The sequence below is a fragment of the Eptesicus fuscus genome, chromosome 6, assembly GCF_027574615.1.
Source record: "Eptesicus fuscus isolate TK198812 chromosome 6, DD_ASM_mEF_20220401, whole genome shotgun sequence".
Taxonomy (NCBI): Eukaryota; Metazoa; Chordata; class Mammalia; order Chiroptera; family Vespertilionidae; genus Eptesicus; species Eptesicus fuscus.
Window position 1 is genome coordinate 94,007,702 of NC_072478.1, and position 22,196 is coordinate 94,029,897.

The 22,196-nt window shown below is 38.5% G+C and overlaps 1 protein-coding gene across 1 annotated transcript in view; it reads right to left on the reverse strand.

Annotated features, from left to right (window-relative positions):
* The window catches only part of RNF145 (ring finger protein 145), a 49,291-nt gene extending 32,459 nt beyond the window's left edge, over nt 1–16,832 (reverse strand). Inside the window, exons 1-3 of the mRNA XM_054718106.1 lie at nt 16,606–16,832; nt 10,605–10,807; nt 4,350–4,458 (exon numbers count right to left, since the gene is read on the reverse strand). Coding sequence (XP_054574081.1) covers nt 4,350–4,458; nt 10,605–10,788 — 293 coding nt within the window. The 5' untranslated portion in view covers nt 10,789–10,807; nt 16,606–16,832. The remainder of the gene's footprint in view (nt 1–4,349; nt 4,459–10,604; nt 10,808–16,605) is intronic.
* Nucleotides 16,833–22,196: the final 5,364 nt, after the last annotated feature.

The following is a 22,196-nucleotide window of genomic DNA, read 5'->3' on the forward strand; positions in this document are numbered from 1 at the left end:
AGTTTCTCAAAAAGTTAAATATAAATATCATATGATCTACAAATTCCACTCCAAGAAAAAAAAGTATGTCCACCATGAATGTTTACAGCATTAGTCATAATAGACAAATATCCATCAATGAATGAGTGGACAAACAAAATATGGTCTATTCATAAAACAGAATATGATTTGGACAGAAAAATAATGTGATACATGCTACACTATGGATGAACCTTGAACATATGTTAAGTGCGAAAAGCCAGGCACAAAGAACCACATACTATAAAATTCAATGTATACATTTCAATGAAGCTGTATCCTATATAATAAAAGACTAATATGCAAATTGTCCCTCAACTGGGAGTTCGACCAGGAGTTGGACCAGAGGGTAGGGCCAGCCCGCTAACCACGCACGGCCCCTCCCCCTGGCCGGCCCTGCCCCCAATCACCCCCCATCCCAATTGGGGGTGGGGCCAGCCTGCCAACCACGTCCTCGGCCCCTCCCCTTGGCTGGCCTGGCCAGATGGGCCCTAATGGGGCAGGCTGGCCGGATCCCACCCATGCACGAATTCGTGCATCAGGCCTCTAGTTTTTAAATAAAGTGTCTTATTTTTTAAGACACTTGGTTATAAAACTGCCACATGAAATCTGAACCAGTTTTTTAACCAAACTAAAAATTTTGGCCTTAATGAATTATACATATGATACATTATGAACAAGAATAACACATCTTTGCAAATCTTTTGTGACATAGCATCATGTAGGGTAAATTATACTGAGGATAAATACTAAAATATGTCATATCTTGAAATTTGTTAATATCAAAACTAACTCTGTAGATGGATAAGTCTTACTTTAGTTTCAAAGAAGCAACTTGCCAAGGTAACATAGTATTCATTCAGTAGTAAAACTATTTCATACCCAGTCTGATTCTAAAACTAATTTTCTTTCCACTAACCATCCTGTCTCCCCTAAGAGAACTAAGAATCAGAAAACCTGAAGTCAAGTTAAAGTCTGAATCGTCCCTTCAGTTTTTTTATCTGTAAATCTCAAAGCATTATAATAAGGATCAAAATGAAATCAAGAACCAGAAATATTTTTGTATACTGTAAAGTTAGATTATAATTCTTTTATTGTTTAAAGTAAGTTTAAACTTTCTAATAATGAAAACAAACTTTAAACATCAGAAAAAAGCATTACTTCATAAATTAAAACTAAAAAGTTGAAATTGCTACAAAAATAATTAGAAAAAGGCTTTTCTTTATAGCTGATCCTTTTATCTTGACATAACAGAATTGTGACCTCTCTAAAAAAGCCAGGATGGTAATACCATAGACAAAAATAGAGCGACATGATTTCAGCATCACTATACCACAAACCATAAGAAAACTGAAAAACCATGAGGGAAAGGGCAGGTTCACTGTTTTTTTTGTGTGTGTGTGTTTTTTTATCCTGAATTATAACTAGCAAAGCAACAATTTTTTAATGTATATTTTTATTGATTCCGGAGAGAAAGGGAGAAATAGAAACATCAATGATGAGAGAATCATTGATTGGCTGCCTCCTGCACACCCGACATATGCCCTGACAGATTGTGACCTCCTGGTTCTTAGGTCAACACTCAATCACTGAGCCATGCCAGCCAGGCCAAAGCAATAATTTTAATAGCTCTACCTTCAACTTTGAGATTTCTCTGATTAATCATCAAAATGCTATTACTTTTCTTGTTCAATCCCTCCACCCCCACCAATATTCCCCCTACCAGTGCTGTCTCCCTGCTTTTCTATCTATGAGTCTATCTGTATCTTGCTTCATAGCTCAGTTTGTTCATTAAATTCCATGAGTGAAATCATATAGTACTTGATAAATGGTACTGGAAAAAATAAAATAGAAAAAAAAAGTCCTATTAACTTTTAAAAGCTATCATGCCCTGACTGGTGTGATCAGTGGTTAGAGTGTCACCCTGTGCACCAAAGGGCTATAGGCTCGATTCTCAGTCAGGGCACACACTTAGGTTACAGGTAAGATCCCAGGTCGGGGTTGGGGCACGTGGGTGAGGAACCCATTGATGTTTCTTTCTATCTCCCTCTCCCTTCTTCCCTTCTCTCTCTAGAATCAATGAAAAACATATCCTTGGGTGAAGATTGTTTTTAAAAAGATAAAAAGCTATAATTTGCTATAGCATGGAATATTCTGCCATTTCAAAATCATTTTTTAAGAACGAACAACATAGGGAAATGCTCATAAAACAATGCTGTCTAATAAAAATACTTAAGAATGTCAGTTAAAATTCACTAAGCACTTATTATATGTCAGAAACTGGGCTAAGAGCTTACGTGCTTTATCTTACATAAACTTTACAATAGGTCTTAAGATATTATCACCATTTTACAAGTGAGGAAAACTGAGACCTATCTTTATGCTAAGTGACACTACAGTTATGGACTAGTAAATAAGGACCGTGAAATGTGAACCTATGAAATCACCTATCCATTTATCCAAAAGATGTGGTGCTCTTAGGTGCCCACCCATTTATACCCTAAAAAGGTGACGTACTGCATTATACTCTATAGACTCAACTTCTGTTTACTCTGAGTGTGAGCTGAGATTCTGGTGTCTGGGTACGGCCATAGGAAGAAACTGTGTCCAGGTTTTGGGGCGGGTATTGGAATGGGAAGGCCAGCAATGTTGTGTGTGTCAGCACTGGCCCTTGGACCTATGGAGAAAACGATGCTTCAGGAGAAGGCCCAAGTTGTTCCCATGATGGAGCCTAAGACACAGGGACATACTTATGTGACACCAAATTAGAAAAGTCACTGCCTCCACTTGAGAGTCAAACACAGCTTGACTTGAAACACTGTGAGGATTACAAGAAATGCAGCACTACTCTGGCAGCTCCAGATTTTGCAACTTTGACATGTGAGGACATAACCTGGGCAAGATGAGAGTAATTCCCCACCCTCCAGGTACCTTTTTGAGCAGAGGAAATCAATCAGACAGAAACAGAGGTGAGGAATGTGAGAAGACTGGTTTCTGGGAAACACTCTGGAGCCTCTGAGAATTAACTAGATGAAATATTAAGGAGGATGAAGCAGTACCTTTCCTGCTTCAACAAGAAGGGCCATTTGTCAGTGACTTTTCACTTTTTCGTATCCAATGCAGTGGTGATAACTGAAAGGTATTAAAAAACTGGAAGGACATACCAGAATTTTAACAGGTGTGTCTCTGGGTGGCATAATTTCAGGTGATTATTACTGTCTTTAAATGTTCCGTTTCCCCAAAATTGTCTAAGGTGAGCAGTACTATGTTATTTTATAATCGGGAGGAAAGGGTTTTCTTAAAAAGTCAACCATTTGCCGAAACCGGTTTGGCTCAGTGGATAGAGCCTCGGTCTGCGGACTGAAAGGTCCCAGGTTCGATTCCGGTCAAGGGCATGTACATTGGTTGCGGGCACATCCCTGGTAGGGGGTGTGCAGGAGGCAGCTGGTCAATGTTTCTCTCTCATCAATGTTTCTAGCTCTCTATCCCTCTCCATTCCCCTCTGTAAAAAATCAATAAAATATATTTAAAAAAAAAAAAAGTCAACCATTTGATTCTAGTCATATAAAAATGCTATTTCCAACATTAAATTTCAAGCCTACACCAATACATGTTTCAGACCTCTAGATAATTATATCTTGTTATATATGCAAAGTAGCTGTCACTCTTCTTAGACTAGGGAGTACATTTTATACATTTCAATCAAAACAGAAGTAATAATACTCCAAAATGTATTCTACTCTATTACATTTACTGTGTGGATTTTGGTTCACCTGTATTTTAACATTTTGTTCCAAAGTAGGACACTCATATTCATTGGTCTTAAATTTTAGGGCTAGTAGACCTAGGCAAACAGACACTCTTGCGAAAGAGGTAGAAGTTCTGAGCCATACAATTAACCCCATCAAATAATTTATATTAATCATCCACTATGTACATGGTTGCATCTTATACTGATTCTCATGCAACATACACTGACTTCCTAAAATAATGAAAGTAATGAATTCTGTAACTGTTAAAGTGGTCCTATAGCCTGTCTTTGGACATTCTTTTCTCAGGTAATACAGAAAAGCTCATGGGTATTACTGTAAACATAACCTTATGGCCCATTTTATATAAGATTGTTTTTAAAAGCAAAAATAAAATTTGAGACATAACCCCAGCTATTAATCCTGTATGCTAATATTTATTTAGAAAACAAGTATTTAAAAAAAGGTTTTGGATACCTACCAAAGCCTCAGCTTCTTAACTATGTTCATGAAAAACATTTTTTTGGTAAAGAAAAATTTGAAATTCAGTCATTCATTTCAAAAATGGGGTCACATTCTTACCTGGAGATTTGATGTCCAGCATAGAGGAGAAGGGCAGTCAAAAAATATAGGTAAAGCTGAACCAGGTATTGCCTGGGCAAGGTTAGTAGCACAACACTTAAGATATAACCTGTAGTAAAAATTAAGAGAAATATAAATAAAATACGGTTCTAATTTAGTCTCCCAATTAATTATACCAATAAAAAGAGATTGAAGTAAATTACTTTCCAATTAGGTTTCAACAACTTAGGTGTTTTTTTTACTTCACAACCAAAGTAAATTCAGCACAGTAAAATCACTGCAGATTTTTTTGTTGAGGATGTAAAGCATTTTTCACTTCTTTTGTAGATGTTTGTGTACTTTATAATTGGACACATCACACAAAGGCACAGCGGACTCCTCTCATCATCTACCCTTCCTGATGTCCACTCACTGGTTCTACACCAAGACTCCCATTCCCTAGTCCCAGAGGAAGAACTGGGCACCTTCGTGTCCTTCGAAGGCTGCCCCTTCCATTTCACTTAAGATCTCATTTTTCCAACTCCTAAAGACTCTACCTTCTTCATCTCCAATCATTCCCCTAATACCAGTCCTTACCTCTCTTTTCAAACAACGTGCAGGGCTCTTCCCCAAGTCCTGAGGAAAATTTCTCTTCACTAATTTCTCCTTTTTGTATCGCTTATTTTTCTCATTCCACTGACAAATGTTATAAACTATGTGTATCAGTGTCTCTATTTTTTAAAAAATGTTTTTTTTATTGATTTTAGAGAAAGCAGAAGGGAGAAGGATAGAGAGATAGAAACATTGATGAGAGAGAAACATGGTCGACTGCCTCCTGCATGCCCCCTATTGGGGATCGAGCCCACAAACCGGGCATATGCCCTGACCTGGAATCCAACTGGGGAGCTCTAGATTCATGGATTGACGCTAAGCCACTGAGCAACACCAGCCGAGCAAGTGTCTCTATTTTCTAACCATCTATTATTCCCTCTTTATATTCTACAATCTACACATCCTCTACCAACCCACCCCCCCCCCTTTCCACTCTAAAGAAGACTACCTGTGTATCTTTGTCCCAGCATTTAAGCAGGGGTCCTCAAAGTTTTTAAACAGGGAGCCAGTTCACTGTCCCTCAGACCATTGGAGGGCCGGACTATAGTTTAAAAAAAAACAAACCATGAACAAATTCCTATGCACACTGCACAGATCTTATTTTGAAGTAAAAAAACAAAACGGCAAAACACCCGCATGTGGCCCGCGGGCCGTAGTTTGAGGACGCCTGAGTAACTACTCTCAAAATTATTCTTTGACTCTGTGACATGAATTTCCTTTTACCCTAAATCCTCCCCTCTACTTTCTTTTCACCCTCTCAAATGAACATAGAAAATTTAGTCTCTGAACAACTGCTTTTCTCTGTATAAAATATATAGCTTCAATAATCAATTTTGTTGCTTCAAATATACTATTCTAGATGTATGGTATCAACAAATAGTTATTCAGAACCTATTATATAAGCAAAAATAAAATTAAAAAAAAATAAAACTTAATCCTTTCTTTTCTAAGTAAAAAACTCTATCACTTCTTTTTGTAATATATTTTTTACTGTTGATAGTATTACAGATATCTCCCGTTTTCTCCCTCTTTACCCCCCTCCTCCAAAGCTTAATCATTTCTTATTCTAAGTAGACATCTCGTAGCACATGATGCCTGGTCATATTCCAGTGAGATGTTCTCATATACAACAAGTACAAACTGAGCTCCTGCCTCCTTCCTCAACAAGCTAGCTCACCCTCTTTCACTCTCCTAAATCCCATTCACGCTGACTCAAATCTGAGTCATCTTTTCTCCTATTACCAAGTCCTGCTGAGTCTTTCTCAATAAGTCTGTCACATGTTACCCTTCCTTTCCAGTCCCTATGCGCCCATCCTAATTCACTCTGTAATATATAAGCATACTAATTACTATTCTTCTTTCAGTCTCCTTTCATCTTCATACATCCTATATTTCATTATCAGGGTAATATTCTGAAAACCATCACTTTAATCTAGGCAACTCTCTTGTTCTAAAACTTTAAAGTTCTAAACTTCTCAGTCTGATATTCTAGGTCTTGCTAAATCTGGTTAATCTACTCTCTTGGCACTATTTTCCACTTATTATGAGTCTTTATTAGGGCACAGATATCCCTTCTTAGCACCTAATGCCTCTCTCAGGCTGACTCAACCATCGTGCTTAAAGCAAGGAAAACAGGTAAGGTGTGCTAAGGGACTAAAGAGGTAAAATTCAGATTTCACATGCACCCTAGAACAATCCAGCAGAAGCCAGAAACAAGAATTTCTATTCGCTTTTCATTTCTTAAAATAATTGCCCGAATTTATATTGTTAAATACCTGGAATGTGAAAATGGGGGTGTTGGTTCTAAATAGAGGTATTTAAAAGGATACTTATTATATTTAACAAGCATTTTTAGTGTTTGTGGCTGAAGAATTTTTCTAATCAGTCTATGGCATAAAACTTCTCCTTAAATTCTTTGCATGAACTATCCTTTTCCTTTCCATATATTATCTTTCTCTTCCCGTGTGCATCTCATAAAATCAACTGCCAAACCCTCTAGATTGAACATATTCATTTAATTCATTCTGTCAATTACCCAGTCACTCCACCAACATTATTACATGTAAAGTATGACCCATATGCATTCCTAGACATGGAAGATCCAAAGGAGAATAAAATAAGCCCAGTCTAGTGAAATATAAACATGGACAAAAGTATGATACAATATTGTTGCTGTAATAAGCAAACATTAGAAGGGCTATGGTTGATTAACTGATTAAGTTTGATCTGGACCTCAAAGAGTGAATGAATCTTTCTACCAGGAGGAAGAAAGGAAAAACATTCTAGGAAAAGAGAATAGATGGAATGAAAACCATAAAATCACAGAGTGTTTGCAGAAGGCAGTCAATTCTGTAGGCTAGATTAAAATTTGGTGTCAATAGAAAGAACATTGGGAGAGTATTGGGAGGTAGTGCTAACAGAACTGGTGACAAAAGCCTCAATGTAAAAGCCTTGTAAATAACAATAAGGAGTTTAGATTGAACTAATGGTTCTCAAACCCTTTAGAGACCCATTAGGTTAGGCAAGAAAACAAATAAAAAAACAAACCAACAACAACAACAAAAAAGAACCAACACCCCCATTTTCACATTCCAGTGGAAAAATAACTGTGATAACATACTGCAGAAGATTTTTGAGAGATTATGAATACTTTGCAAAAATGAGAGTAGTATGAATAAAATTTATTTACTAAAAGACTAGATAATTCTAAAGTTCATATAGAAAACTAACAACTCAGAGGGAGAAATAAAAAGCAATGAAGGGACTAACTCTATCAGACAATGAAATATAATCTAAATCCTCAATAATAAGATAGACAAACCAAAAGGAGAGGCTCAGTTGGTTGGAGCTTCGTCCCATATACCAAAAGGTTTCGGGTTTGATTCCCAGTCAGTGCATACGGCAGACAACTGATAAATGTTTCTTTCTCTTTTTTTTCTCTCTCTCTCTTTCTCACTCTCACTTTTTCCCTTTCTCTCTTTTTCTAAAATCAATAAACATCCTTGGATGAGGCTTAAAAATAAAGACAGGAAAAAAGTTCAGAAATAGAACAAAATGTATGTGATAATATGCTGTATAAGTATATATAATTTAGTATATAATAATCAGTCAGGAAAACTATTTAATAAATACATAGAGACTACCGGACAGTTATCTGGGGGGAAAATTATACCTGTAACACTCTGTGCATGCATATAAATTCAGAAAAGCTTTTCTAATCAATTCAAAATTGTAAATTTATAAAAGAGGAAACAATAAATTCAATCACATTAAAAACAAATTCTGCATGTCAAAAAAATCAAGTATAATTAAGAGAACTGAAACTGGGAAAAATGATTTTGAAGGATAAGTTTCTCCCACAAATTGTTAAAAAAAAAAAGTCTAACAATCTCATAGAAAAGTGGGCAAAGGACATTAACTAACAACTTTCCCAAGAGGAAATACATATTTTTCTTAAATGTAAATAAATTAAATTTCACTCATAATGAGAAAAATTAAAGCTACATTTAAAAACATCCATTTTTCACATACTGAAAATAGCTAAATATGAAAGTTTGATAACACTGCTTTGAAAAGGATGTAGGACTGCAGGAACTCTCAACCACTGTTCCTGGAGGTACAAAATAGTAAAACCCTACGGAGAGTGCTATCGCTCTATATTACAAACGTATACACTCTTTAATCCAGCAATTTCACTTCTAGTAATTTATCCCAACAATATATTTATACCTGATGAAATTATGGCTATACCAAATTATTTAGTACAATACTTAATGAAATAAAAGACAGGATCTACCTAAAATGTCCACTAATGGTTAGTTCAATAGACTATATAAGGACGCTATGCTAGTAGGAAACAGTTATTCGATTGGGGCGAGAGTGAGGACTCAACATTATCTCAGAATCTTTTGATTTGGCAGAACAGAATACAAAGCTTTATTTCATGAATATCTAAAAGCAGTAGTTATGGTTCTGATTTGTCATTAAGTTAAAACAAACAAAAGGTTCAGAATAGTGTGCATCATGCTAACAGTACAAAAAAGGGGAAATACATACACTTAAACTTATACATTATATTTACACTTATATTATCAACACATTTTTATACTTATTTATATTATACACAAAAATATCTCTAAGATTATACACAAAGAAATAAAAATAGCTGCTTGTTCAGGCTCAGAGTGAGAACTTAATAAATGAGAAACAGATATAGGGGGAGATACTTTTCACTGTACACTTTTTATGCTTGTTGATTTTTGAACATAAATACATTACAGTGTTTAAGGAGGAAATTTCTATAATCAAGAACATTACATAAACACTACATAATACTTTGACACAGGGGTTTCTACAACCAAAAAACTATTCAAGCTGAAATTATCTACTATGTAATCACTGAGCTTACTCTACCATAGCATATACTAAGTGTATTTAAGAAGGATGAGTTACATTCACAAAGTTATGTCAGTGGGCATGAATGGCAACTGAACTAGAACACATTCAATTTCTAAAATTAATGTTTCTGTTTCTGGTTAATAAATGGCTGTTTTTATAACAAATATTTAAATCTATTAAGAAATAATATACACGATAAACACATTTTTTTAAACCACCTTGTAAATTATTTGCTGATTAAGCTAAACATCTAAGCCAAGTACTCAATTGTTCTTCTAAAACAGACTGGAATTATTTTCCATAAATTGGCTAACATACGAAGCCTTTAATAAAGGGCTGAGAATTATAGTGTTTCGCAGCATAAAAGAACCTTCTCATGTCACAGACTTTCCCAATGTAGTGCCACCTAAGAGAGACAGTTTATTGTATTCAGATGTTCTGCTTCCAGTACACACTGTCTTTTCTGCTAGATCTTATTTCTTCCCACAATGACTTACTTGGTAATAATCTCTTAAAACTGGAAGGGGTTCTCAGGGCTAGGCTTTGGAACCCAAGAAGTCCTTCAATAGATAAAAATAAATCTCATAGAGAAAGGACAACCCTTCACAATTTTATAAAAGATGCACTTGTTGATGGGCAATTCTAGTAAACATATTAATAAAACCACTATAATACATCATTCAAACCATGTATTGAGTTATGCAATAGCAATGTTAAATAAAATATATTGTTGCTATCATTTCAAGTAAACCAAAAATTAACCAAAAAATTGAGACTCGTAACTTTTAATGTAGATGAATTTTATGTTTCCTGAAAGTATTTCTTGACTTTAATTTCTTTAATCCCCTCAACATTACTTTTATAACTAACTCCAAATCATATCAATTATATTTCAAGGAGTATTTTAAAAGAAAATATATCATTTCCTACCTTTCATTTAACTGAAATGAAGCTTTATTTTCAACTGATGTTTGGAACAATAAAGAATAATGCATTTTAAGAAGCTTACTTTCTGAATCACTACCAAAACCACAAATAATCACAAATTAAAACAAGCTAAATATCTAGAAAAGTATTCTTCATTATTTATATTTTATATTGAAACCTAAAATGGTTTCTTCTGCCTTCTAGTTTCATCCAGTAAAATAATGCAACTGTTTTATTCTACCCCTAATAATCCATATGCAATAGTAAGACTATAAACAAGATTCATAAACGTTCATCATGGCTCACTAAAAGACAACAAAAGGTGATGCAGATACTTACCTACATAATGCATATTAAGAGCCAAATACTTATATTGGAAAAGAGGGTTGTGATTGAGGCTACTTCTTTGGATCTGCTGGAAGAAGGAGCTGACATCCCATCTGTACAGGACATCCAACAGCATGATGCTTGGCACCCTCAGGGCCACATTTAACACTGCCTCCATTTTCTCCTTTGCAGCCATGTTTTTTCTTGGAGCAGACCTAAAATTCAAGAGGCACAATATATAAAAACAAGTCACCCCAAATAGCTTTTAGATATCTTCTTATGAATCTAATGGATTTTCACATACTATCCAAAGACTATACTGGATTGTATGAAACTTCCTAGCCACATTAAGATTCTGATGAAATGTTCAGGCCTCCAAATTTATTTTTAAAAAGCCCCTAATTCCAAATCTAGGCACTTAGCAACAAAATACCCTAAAAGAATATTGTAGCTTTTGTCCAATTAATTTGCGATAAAAAATTCACTCCTATGAAATTACTTGAGATATATGTAGCTCTTAAATGAAGGAAAACATTAAATATTAATAAATGTTAAAAACCTAAGCAATTCAATAAAAATTTGATAAGTACATATTTAGTTTGCAGCATCTCAGTCTATCCTTTTCCTTATCACTTACAATCAAAACAGAAGTACTGAATTTACATGCTATAGATAAAATCCAGAGAACTGGTGATATGTACATGTAAAGGAACCATTATTTGCAATACTGTTTCCTTGAATTATTAGTGTTAAATTCTTAATCTGAAATCTCCATCATTTGCCTTCAAGGTAGGAAAATAATTTAGATTCTTCCTATGATATACAGACATGCTTGCTGGCACATGAAAGAAGTCAGGCATTGTGTGAGTCTGCAGCCCCTGACTTTGCTGAATTGTTGATGAGTAGCAGAATGAAGAGGGGGAAAATAAGGAAATTAAGGATCTCTTGGACAAATCTATTTAAAAGGACAATTCAGTGGAATACTGTTTTATATAACTGAGCTGCAAATTAACCCAAGTAATTACAAGAAAGAGGATATGACAAAGGTGGGTAAAGGACAATTTTAAGATAATTCTGAATTGTTGGCTCTGACAATATCCTTTTAAGAATTTCGCTGAGAAAGCTAAACACATGTCTAGCTTTGGCAGTGATTTCAGACAAATGAAAACATTTATTTCTGAAGAAAATTACAGTGACAGATTGCTATGCTATAGTTAAATATTTGTCAGTATTTCCATTTTACCCTCTAATTTTCATTGCTTTCCAAGCTCAGATAGTTGTTTTTTGTGTTATTTCTTTTTAAAAAGGGGGCAGCATAACTTGGCACACTGTTATTATAAGTTTTTCAAGCATGGAAAAAATGATAATTTCAATGATTGTTGGCTAATCACATATCATTCCTATTGCCCTCGTTATATATACACATATCCTATAAATACCACATAATTAACATTTTTGTAAATACTGAAATTCTGGTTACTTTAAATGAACAAGACCACTTTAATAATTATCCTACATTAAAAAAAATAATATGGTGAGAGAATCCAAATCAAATAGGTGGGCCTAAGGGGGAAAAAGCACTGAAAAATAAAATCTCAAATCAACATTTATTCAGGATCCTAAGTTTCTCAAAGCTCATATTTAAGGGGGGAAAAAAAAGCCTGGGAAGGAATACACCAAAATATTAACATCCTTTCAACAGTAGGGCTGGGGTAATTTTTATTCCCTTCTTTCTACCTTTTCCTGTTTGCCAAATGTTTTAGACCAGTGGTCGGCAAACTCATTAGTCAACAGAGCCAAATATCAACAGTTAAAACGACTGAAATTTCTTTTGAGAGCCAAATTTTTTAAACTTAAACTTCTTCTAACGCCACTTCTTCAAAAGAGACTCGCTCAGACCGTGGTATTTTGTGGAAGAGCCACACTTAAGGGGCCAAAGAGCCACATGTGGCTCACGAGCCGCAGTTTGCCAACCACGGTTTTAGACTATCCATGTGTTATTTGGAAGGTGTGGAGATGCACTTATAGAAAGAAAAATTCTTGGTAAAAAGTGTAATGTGCTTGTGCCATCTACTTAAGAATCTATACAGGAGCCCTGCCAGTGTGGCTCAGTTGGTTGGAGCGTGGTCCCAAGCACCCAAAAGGTCTTGGGTTTGATTCCCAGACAGGGAACATCCTGAGAGATCTGTCATGGTCGGGCAGGAGGCAACCCATGGATGTTTCTCTCTCTCTCTCTAAAATCAATGTAAGCCTCTCCTCAGGTGAGGATTTAAACACACACACACACACACACACACACACACACACACACACACACAAGAAATAACAGCTTATTCTGGTGGTTTAAACTGTTAACTCAATGTGCTCTTAGGAGTTTAGCTATTTTTCCATATTCTAAAATCCAATATAAATCACTACTCCTTTTTTAAGCAACAACAACATAAAAGAAAATATTTACTGAGTTAATATTTGTAGTCCATATTTACTTCATCTGATTTGGAACCTTCCTCTTTTTAATGTTATTTTTAAATGTACCCACTTTCATCCTTCACTGTAGCTCTTAAGGGGTAGAGAAAAAACTTGAAACAAATAACCAACCCTGCATTAGAAATCAAGATCTGAACTGTTTTTTTGGGGGGGAAAATCTCTCCCTAATTCTTACAAAGAATCATCTCTATTACAAAAGACCACTAGTACAATGGTACACGTTCCCTTGTATTTACCTCTACTCCTGTCTCACAAACAGAACAAGAATAAAAAGAGAATCATGGATCCCTAAAGCTGTCAGTACAGAAGAATATTCAAGGCAGAGCCCCAAACTCTATTCACAGTAAACTCAAGAGTCTAAATTAAGAAGGACCTTGGATAGAATGAAATATATCCATTTAATATCAAATCTATTGCTTATTAAACTTTTCGTTTATTTCTATACCTGAATGCCATGTGTAGGGACATGGAGGAAACAAAGTTAATACATGAAAAACCAAATCTAAAATGTTACCCACAAAAGATATGGAAAGAAAAAAAACATTCTCTAAATAATTCTTAATTTTTCTAAAGTAGAAATGCCATATAAGAGTGGTGATCAGCACAAATAAATACCATACACAACACTATAGCACCATAAACTAAACCAACACCTAAACAAAATGCTGAAATATTTATTTGATTTGCAGATACCTGAAATCACTCATACCTGCCAAATCAATGATTACAAACTTTTAGTCAAAATAGAGCCTTCTCTCCTGGAGTAAAGAGATTATTATACCTTTATGATGTTTGGTTCAAGCTTAATTTATCTTTTTCCTTTTGAAAAAGGAAATAGATCTAATGAGCATATACTAAGTCAGAGTGAGCTCCAAATTCTCTTAAAACCAAAACAAGACCAAATAATTTTCAAAAATAAGGAGGAAAGCTAAAGGTAAAGAAAACTGAAAGGCTCGACACTCCTAAAACCAAACATATAAGCTACTTCCAGCCCCGTTCAGTTACATACATTTTACTTTCAATGAAAGGTTTTAAAATTTCTCCTTGAACTATGAAAAGAATTGGAAAAGTAATACTCCAACACCATGTCTCAGCAAGTAACATAAACTAAATGTGGCTAAAATTTAAAGATGCTTTACCCAGTAAAATAGTTTAAACAAACAATTAAAAAAAAAAAGCCTCTCTGTCCAATAATGGGGAAAAAAGGTTCAACAAATGCTAACCAAAAACAGGACCACAATGATTTCATTAAATGACTTTCCCAGGCTTGAAAGCAATAATTGCTACTTACAAACACAGTAATGTCTGGACAAGTATAACGCTGCATGGTTCACCATTCAGATTTGTGGGTTAAGAAACACAGGAAGCCTCATTCTACACTTTCCTGAAAACACTGCACTGGTTTTAAATCTAAAGAAATCAACCTAATTATCACGAACAATATGATAAACATAAAATTTTAAAGTCATAGCTCATCTCAATTGAAGAATTGTGGTAAATAACAGAAATGAAAAATAATGTGATGTTTCCAAAAAAATGAATAGTATTCACATCTCCTGGATAAACTCCCTTTTAAAAAGACAAAGCAAAAATAAGAATACTATATAACCCCATTTAAAATTATTCAGTACATACTTAGGATAATTTAAGGCTGAAAGTTTCTACACCTTTTTCCATCAAAAGAAGGGGGGAAAAAAACTATCACTCATCATTAATTTCCTTTGTCCCATCCAATTAAAAAATATTCTACCATCAGCTAAAACCAATCTTAAAACTGACAGATTTTCTAGTTGTCCATATGTTAGTATGATAAGCTCTAAAAAATGTAAAAGGATAAAACTGGAGCCTAAAACCATAAGTCAACTCTGCCAAAAACACCCGGGAGGAGTATGCACTTCTTACATAAGCATTGGCACATGTCTTAAATATAGCTGGTCCTCCCCACTCCCACTCATTGCTAGCTAACTTTGTATGTACCTGATTTCCACATATACTACTAACAGTCCCGTAGTTTCTCAGCATCTCCAACTCGGCAAAGATACAGTCCACTCTGAATCTTTCAACTGAAGGAGCCAGACAGTGGAAGTAAAAACTGCTACCTCTGCCATTCAGCGCTCTACCGGGGTCACGACTGCAGCACCGACAGCTCATCCTTTGGGCGTGATTCAAGAGTCAGAACTGCACACACTCCGTATTTTAAAACATAAAAAGACACAGTCCTCTCCTCTCCTTTCACACTAGTTTCCTGTTTCCTGTAAACTGCGATGCAAAGCCATCCATTAATCTTTGATGCCTTCACACTGCAAAGCCCCCTTCCTCGTCCCTGCATCTCCTCCCCCACCGCCACGCCTGCGGATCTCAGACGCGTTTGAACTCTAGTAACCCCAACGCAGCTCGCTGCAAAGCAAGCAGCAGCAGCAGCAGCAGCAGCAGCAGCGGCGGGGCCGCTGCCGCCGCGGGGTAGGGGATTACGTTCACAAAAACTCTGCCAGGAGAGAGGCCCGTGCCAGGGGGCTCTCCTCCTTGTCTGGCAAAGGGTGCTGGCTCCTCCGCGCCAAACACCAGAAAGGTTCCAAAGAAAGATGCGGGGAAGTTCTTCATCCCCGAGCGGGAAGGAGTCTCGTTCCTTAAGGAAGGGCCTGGGTCTCGGGGTCCCTGGGTGGGAAAAAACCGAACTGTGCGGGGCGGGGCGGGGCGGGGTGCAGAAGGAATGGCAAGCGAGGAGGAGGAAGCGATAGGGACAAAAAGGAAGGGATGAGGAGTGCTCTTACTGTAAAAAAAGGACTCACAGACGGGATGCACAGCAAATGGGTCCCCATTCGAAGAATGGCTTGGCAAGCCTTTCTGCAACCCCCAAACCTCGAACCTCAAGAGAGAAGGAGGCTGTTTGGGACTGCGTAGACCGGAGATGGGCAAGGCAAGAGGAAAGAGGGGGCAAGCCTGGACGCAAAGTGGACAAAGACGCGAAAGAGGGAAAGTTGGAAGTAGGAACTAGAGAAAAGGAGCAACTAGGAAAGGGGCAGCTCAGGAAGGGGCTTACAAAGGGCCTTGAAATGGGATGCTGGGGAGATGATGGGGGAAAGCGCAGTGAGGGTACCTTAGGAATGACGGGGGAGGCGAGGGATAGCTCCGGGAGGGTGGGGAGATGGGGGGGGGGGGCAGCCGACCCAGCGCGGGAAGGGGCCCTGTGTGGGGCTCCGGGAGAGAAGGGCCGGTGAAGGGGCCAGGAGGACCGCGGGAGGGGCTGGCGAGGGAGTAGGCGCCACCGGTGAAGAAGGGACGTGGACGCCGCCGGAGAGGAGAGAGCAGAACGGGAGAAGGGGCGCAGGCAGAGAAAGGGCAGGCACGGCGACGGAATGGGGGAAGGGAGAGAAGGGAAGGGAGGATGCCGGCAGCGGATGGGGGGCACCCGGGTGGGAAGGGGCCGGCCGGGGCGGACGGTGCGGTCACCTCGGGCTGCAGCGTCCCTGCCTGCGAGGCGGCGCAGCCGAGGGCTGAAGGCTCCGCAAACGCCTGGCTCTCTCACCCGCCCTCCCGTTCTCCTAGAGCGGCGGCGACGGGGGCCGGGACAGCAGGGCTCACAGCGGCGGCTCCTCCGCGCCGGGCCTTGGTTGCTGTGTCTCGGGAGGCGGCGGCAGCGGCGGCGGCAACGGCCCGACGCGTACGGTCACCATCGTCCGCGGCAGCGTGCGCTCGCGGGCAGAGCCCGTCAGCAGCCGGCGGCGGCCATGGCCTCCAGTGCTCTCCGCTCCGCCCCCGGGCACTCTGCGGCGGCCGCGGTCCGCTCTCCGCCCTGCGCCTGCGCGCGGCGCCGCCAGCGCGGCGCGCCCCTCCCCCTCTCCTCCTGCGCGCGCGCCCGCGCTCACTCACAATCGCGCGGGTCCGGGGGTTCCCGCGCCGCCTCCGGTACGTGGGTGGGGGAGACGAGCCTCCTGCGGCCGGCACTGCCAGGCTCCGGCGGTTATGGAAACGCGTACCACGCCGACTCCTGCCCGCGCACTGTGACACGCGCCATTCTGACACACGTGCGCTCTCACACTCCCCACTCACGCGCTCGCACCCACATTCACCTGCCGGGCCCACGTGGGAGAGTTGGAGGGGCCGATCCTCACCCGGTGCAGTCGCAGTAGCAATGATGCCAGAATGTGTTTTAAGTCCCTCCGTGACTGGACTAGACTGCCCACGCCATGGCGTTAGGGACCACGTCTGTGATGGCTCGGCGGTGCCTGGCGCAGGACGGGTGTGCAAGAAACCTCTGTGGAATAAGTGAGTGGGTGAATGAATAAATGAATTGGAACTGAATATCCTTAACTGGAAAATTCCGCCCCCTCCATTTACAGAATTTGCTCAAAGAATATTACGGTGGTATTAAATTAAGTGGTTATTTTGTGTTTGTCTTGTCTTGTGGTCTAAGGTTCAAAACAGATCAGAGTACACACACACAGACACACCCTCCCCAAGGTCGAAATTCTGCTGGAATCTCTAACCACTGGCCAGCATTACTGCCCTAATTTAAATGTCGACACACTTTTTAGGGCAGAAACTGCCCCACTTCCCCACAATACAAAGCCTGCAGCACGTTGAGTATGCACAGAATGCATCAAGGATGTCGCTAGTCTTCCCTGCTTTGGCAGGACTGTTAGGTTGCTATTAGAAACCAGTATAGCCTTTGATGTTGTCAGTGCCTATTACATAAATTTATATCCGTAGGTAAAATGTTGCAACTATACTGGATCATCCAGAAATTGTGAAGCCTCAACTTCTGCATGTTACAAGATAAATTAATGTGTTTCAGTCTAGATTTCTGTCTTGGGGGCCCTCCTTGGAAATTCAACTCTCTGGCCTCTACACTTTAAATGCTAAACCCCCAATTCTGAGCAATTTTTGCGTCTTGCTAAAATTGTAAAAGGAAGCTCTATAATTTAAAAAAATGTAATTACTACAGGTATCAATCAAATTCAGAGTAACTTCCCCCTTCATCTAGTTTGATTTCTATAGAAATCAAGTTTTTAAAATTTTCTGGGAATTGTGTTCATAACTACAGCCACCTCTCATCCAGGTGCCTTAAACTACTTTAGAATAATCATTAAGCCTGCTACATCCCAGGGAGGCCATTTTATGAGTCTCTTTATATAGCCTGGTAAGTATGAAATTACAGAGATCACATGTCTAATGTCTGGAATAGGAAATTGCCCCAGATAGCAAGGTCTTATCCCTTGGTTTCCTCCCTGTTTGGACAACTTATTACTGACTCTTTCGAGAAAATAAAAGAACACAGACATTACAAAAAAGTCAAAATCTATATAATGCTAAATTCTAACTAGTTTTTATTTACTCCTCTAGGGTGAATTGCAGAAATCTTGAAAATATTACCTTAGTTTTGTTACCAGGTTGTTGTGTTTTGTTTAAATGAAGGAAAGGCCTACCTCAGCTTTAGAGGGGGTTGGAGGGGGGGGGCGGGCAGTAAGAGATTAACCAAAGAATGTATATGCATGTATGCATAACCCATAGACACAGACAATATTACAGTGAAGGCCTGGGGGAAAGGCAGGAGAGGGGTGGAGGGGGTCAATGGGGGAAATAAGGGAGGGACATCTGTAATACTTCCAACAATAAAAATAAATTTAAAATAAAATGGTAATAAATCTGGGGGAAAAAATGGCTTCAAAGCCCTATAACCTTGACTGTAACTACTCTGGACTTCTGAAAGCAGAAAAAGGCCACATGTCTTTTTTTTTTTTTTGTCTTTGAATTTTATAGCAGCTGCCAGTAAATGCTGAAGTTCAAAACAAGTGAAGAAAATTACTCTGGTAATGAAAGGGTTACTGCTATTATATTGCTGCAGATCCAGTTTTGGGAAAGCTCCACATTGCCAGAAGCAGGTAACCAAATCAAAAGAAAAAGAAACCTATAGAAAAAAAAAGAACAGGCAAGGGGCAGTAGAGAGGACTGCTCAAATGAAAGAGCAATCACAGTAAAGTACTTTCTAGAGGCACCCAAACCCACCCTAATCAGGAAAGGTCAGGAGCAAAATTTAGGGTAAGTGCCTGGTACCAAGCTTAAGGAAATACCCAAATGCCACAGCTTGGTCATAAAAGGAATTAGCTTCAGTTGCTAGAAAGGAGTAGAGTGTTTATGACTGGAATGGCAAGCCATTCAGGATTATAAAAGTTATTTTCCTGTTCACTAAATGTATTTAACATTGAGGAGGAAGGCAGCACAAAGTTTGGAAGAGTGCATATTTAGTTACAGCTCTAGCCATTCTAAAAGGCTAGTCTCTGAATTCCTTATAAAACCGACTATTGCTAGTAATCACATAGAAATAGTCCAGTCCTTGGATGAGTATCTTCAGATAACTGATGGTCAGCTTGTTATGCTTTACCTTCTAGATCTAGTGATAAGATCTCATATAATAGGTTTCACAAAATGGGGCCCAAATCCAAAGAACTTGGCTAGCCAACAGTGGAAATATAGAGAAAGGAGAATGTTCATGTACTCATTTATTCACTCATTTTCTTAGTTCCTAATATTTTCTGGGTACTTTGAAGTTTTCTCTATCCAATTCAAAAGTAGTTAATTTTATTGAATAGAAAAGTCTGAGTGATATATAAAATCTCATTAAATCTAGCTACCACCATGGTTTGATTTTGAAAGCCAATTCCAAGAGGAAAACTATACAGTCATGCCAGACTTTCCTAAGTGGCTGCTCCATTTTACATTCCCATCAGCAGTGTATGAGGGGAGATTTACCCTTAGATTCAGATGGCCCCTTGTACCAAGTGGACATAATTTATAAACACCTCCATTTGTCATCTGTGAAACAGGAGTAATGGTAGTATGTACTGCACAGATTATAATGAAAATTAAATGAAATGTGAATAGTCCTAATACAAAGTAAGCCCTCAATAAATGTTATTAGTTTCCTTCCTTCTGTCTTTGATATTTGGTTGGCAACATTTATTCTGTAGTAAAGTCAGATAGAGATACAATTATAACTCCCTACTAACAATAAGAGCTTGACCTGTGTGACTCAGTGGTTGAGTGTCGACCTATGAACCAGGAGGTCACAGTTCCATGTCTGGTCAAGGCACATTCCTCAGGTTGCGGGCTCGATTCCCAGTGTGGGGCTGCAGGAGGCAGCCCATCAATGATTCTCTCTCATCATTGATGTTTCTGTCTCTCTCTCCCTCTCCTTTCCTCTCTGAAATCAGTAAAAACATGTTTAAAAAAATAAGAGATGCTTACACATAGTTGCTTACATCTATTTAATGGAAGATTATTTTGTCTTGAAACTTATATTGTTGCAATACAAAATAAATTCATCTTTTTCTACCTTCAGTGGAATGAATACCCAAGTCTATAGGAGGAAAAAAACATAGAAACAAATCAGCTTTTGTTTGGTTTGAATTTTTCAAATTCCCCCCCAAACATTTTTTATTTCCCCAACTTTTCATTTGGAAGAGTTTAAAATATACAGAAGATTTAAAAGAATATTACAGTCATCACTCATATACTCACCATCTAGATTCAACAATTGTTAAGGTTTTGAATATTTGCTTTATGTATGTGTATGGTTTGTTAAACTATCTGAGAGTAAGTTACAGACAACACCCTGCACCCCTAAATATTCTAGTCTTCCTCTTCTAAAAATAAGAGCTTTCTTCAGTATTGCCAACTGCCATTACCACACCTAAGAAAATGAATTATAATTCCCTAAATCTTTTACTGTCCAACCAATATTCAAATTTTCACAATTCTCCCTGCATTATCTTTTACTGATAAAATTTTTTTCCAACCAAGATCAAATCAAGTGGTGCCTTAGTTGTTACATCTTACAAGCCAGCTTTGCTTTTAATCAACCTGAATGCTTCTGACTGTTTGGAGTCTCTAACATTAGCAGGGAGAAGAAAAAAAATGTACTGTTGTTGTTTTCAAATTTAAGATCAACTGGTGTACCTCCATCCTACCCTGCCATTTTCTTTGTCTTGATTCTGATTAAGCCTGAAATGGGCAGTAATACAAAATTATGTGTTGCTTTTCAAGCATGATAGTCAATGTGATAAAATGGATATTGATTGTCATAGACATGTGTTAGTTACCTCCCTAGTATCACCTTGAATGTCCTAGCTATGTAGTCTATTGGAAATTGATCATGGATGGATCAATGATTTTTTCCCTATTTCCCACAGTGAGTAGTCCAGGGGAAACCCCATGACCCAGTCAAGCCTTAACAATCAGAGCAAGGCTCAGCACCAGGGCTTTTGGCTGAACTATGAGGGAGGGCCAAGGTTCTCTTTTCTGCTAGACCTGAATAAAGAATCATATAAATTCGGGGACTATGGGCTGCCATCTTAGACCCAAAAGGGAAGAGCCAACTTAAAAATATGCCAAAATATGTAAAAGAACCCAAGACATAAAAAGAAACCACAGTGTATGAGCCCTAATCTAAGCCCCACCTGAAACCAGCATGTCCACCCCCTATCCTGTAATTATATCAGCTAAGAAATTACTTTTTTTGCTTAAACCAATTTGGGTTACGTTTTCTATTATTTGCAATTACAAGAGTTCCTAGTCATCAATCCTTTTAATTTGCTAGTCAGTGCAATATGCTGTTATGAAGATGAGGAAGTAACTAAAAAAAAATAATGGTAGGGCCCTAGCCGGTTTGGCTCAGTGGATAGAGCATCGACCTGTGGACTGAAGGGTCCCGGGTTCGATTCAGGTCCAGGGCATGTACCTTGGTTGCGGGTGCATCCTCGTTGTGGGGTGTGCAGGAGGCAGCTGATTGATGTTTCTAACTCTCTATCCCTCTCCCTTCCTCTCTGTGAGGAATTAATAAGATATATTTTTTAAAAATGATGGTAAGTGCATAGAAACAAAATTGTACAACTTAACGAATTGTTATTTTAAAAACCCACTTAACCACTATCTAGAAATAGAAGCTTGCTAACACCCCAGAAGTCCCCCCCACACACACACACTCTTCTCACAAATGTCTAACCTAACTTTAATACTACAATAACTTCCTTTTCTCTGTGTGACCACCTGAGTCCTTACATATGGTAGTTTAGTTTTGCCTCTTCTTGAATTGTATATAAATGGAATCATATAGTATGC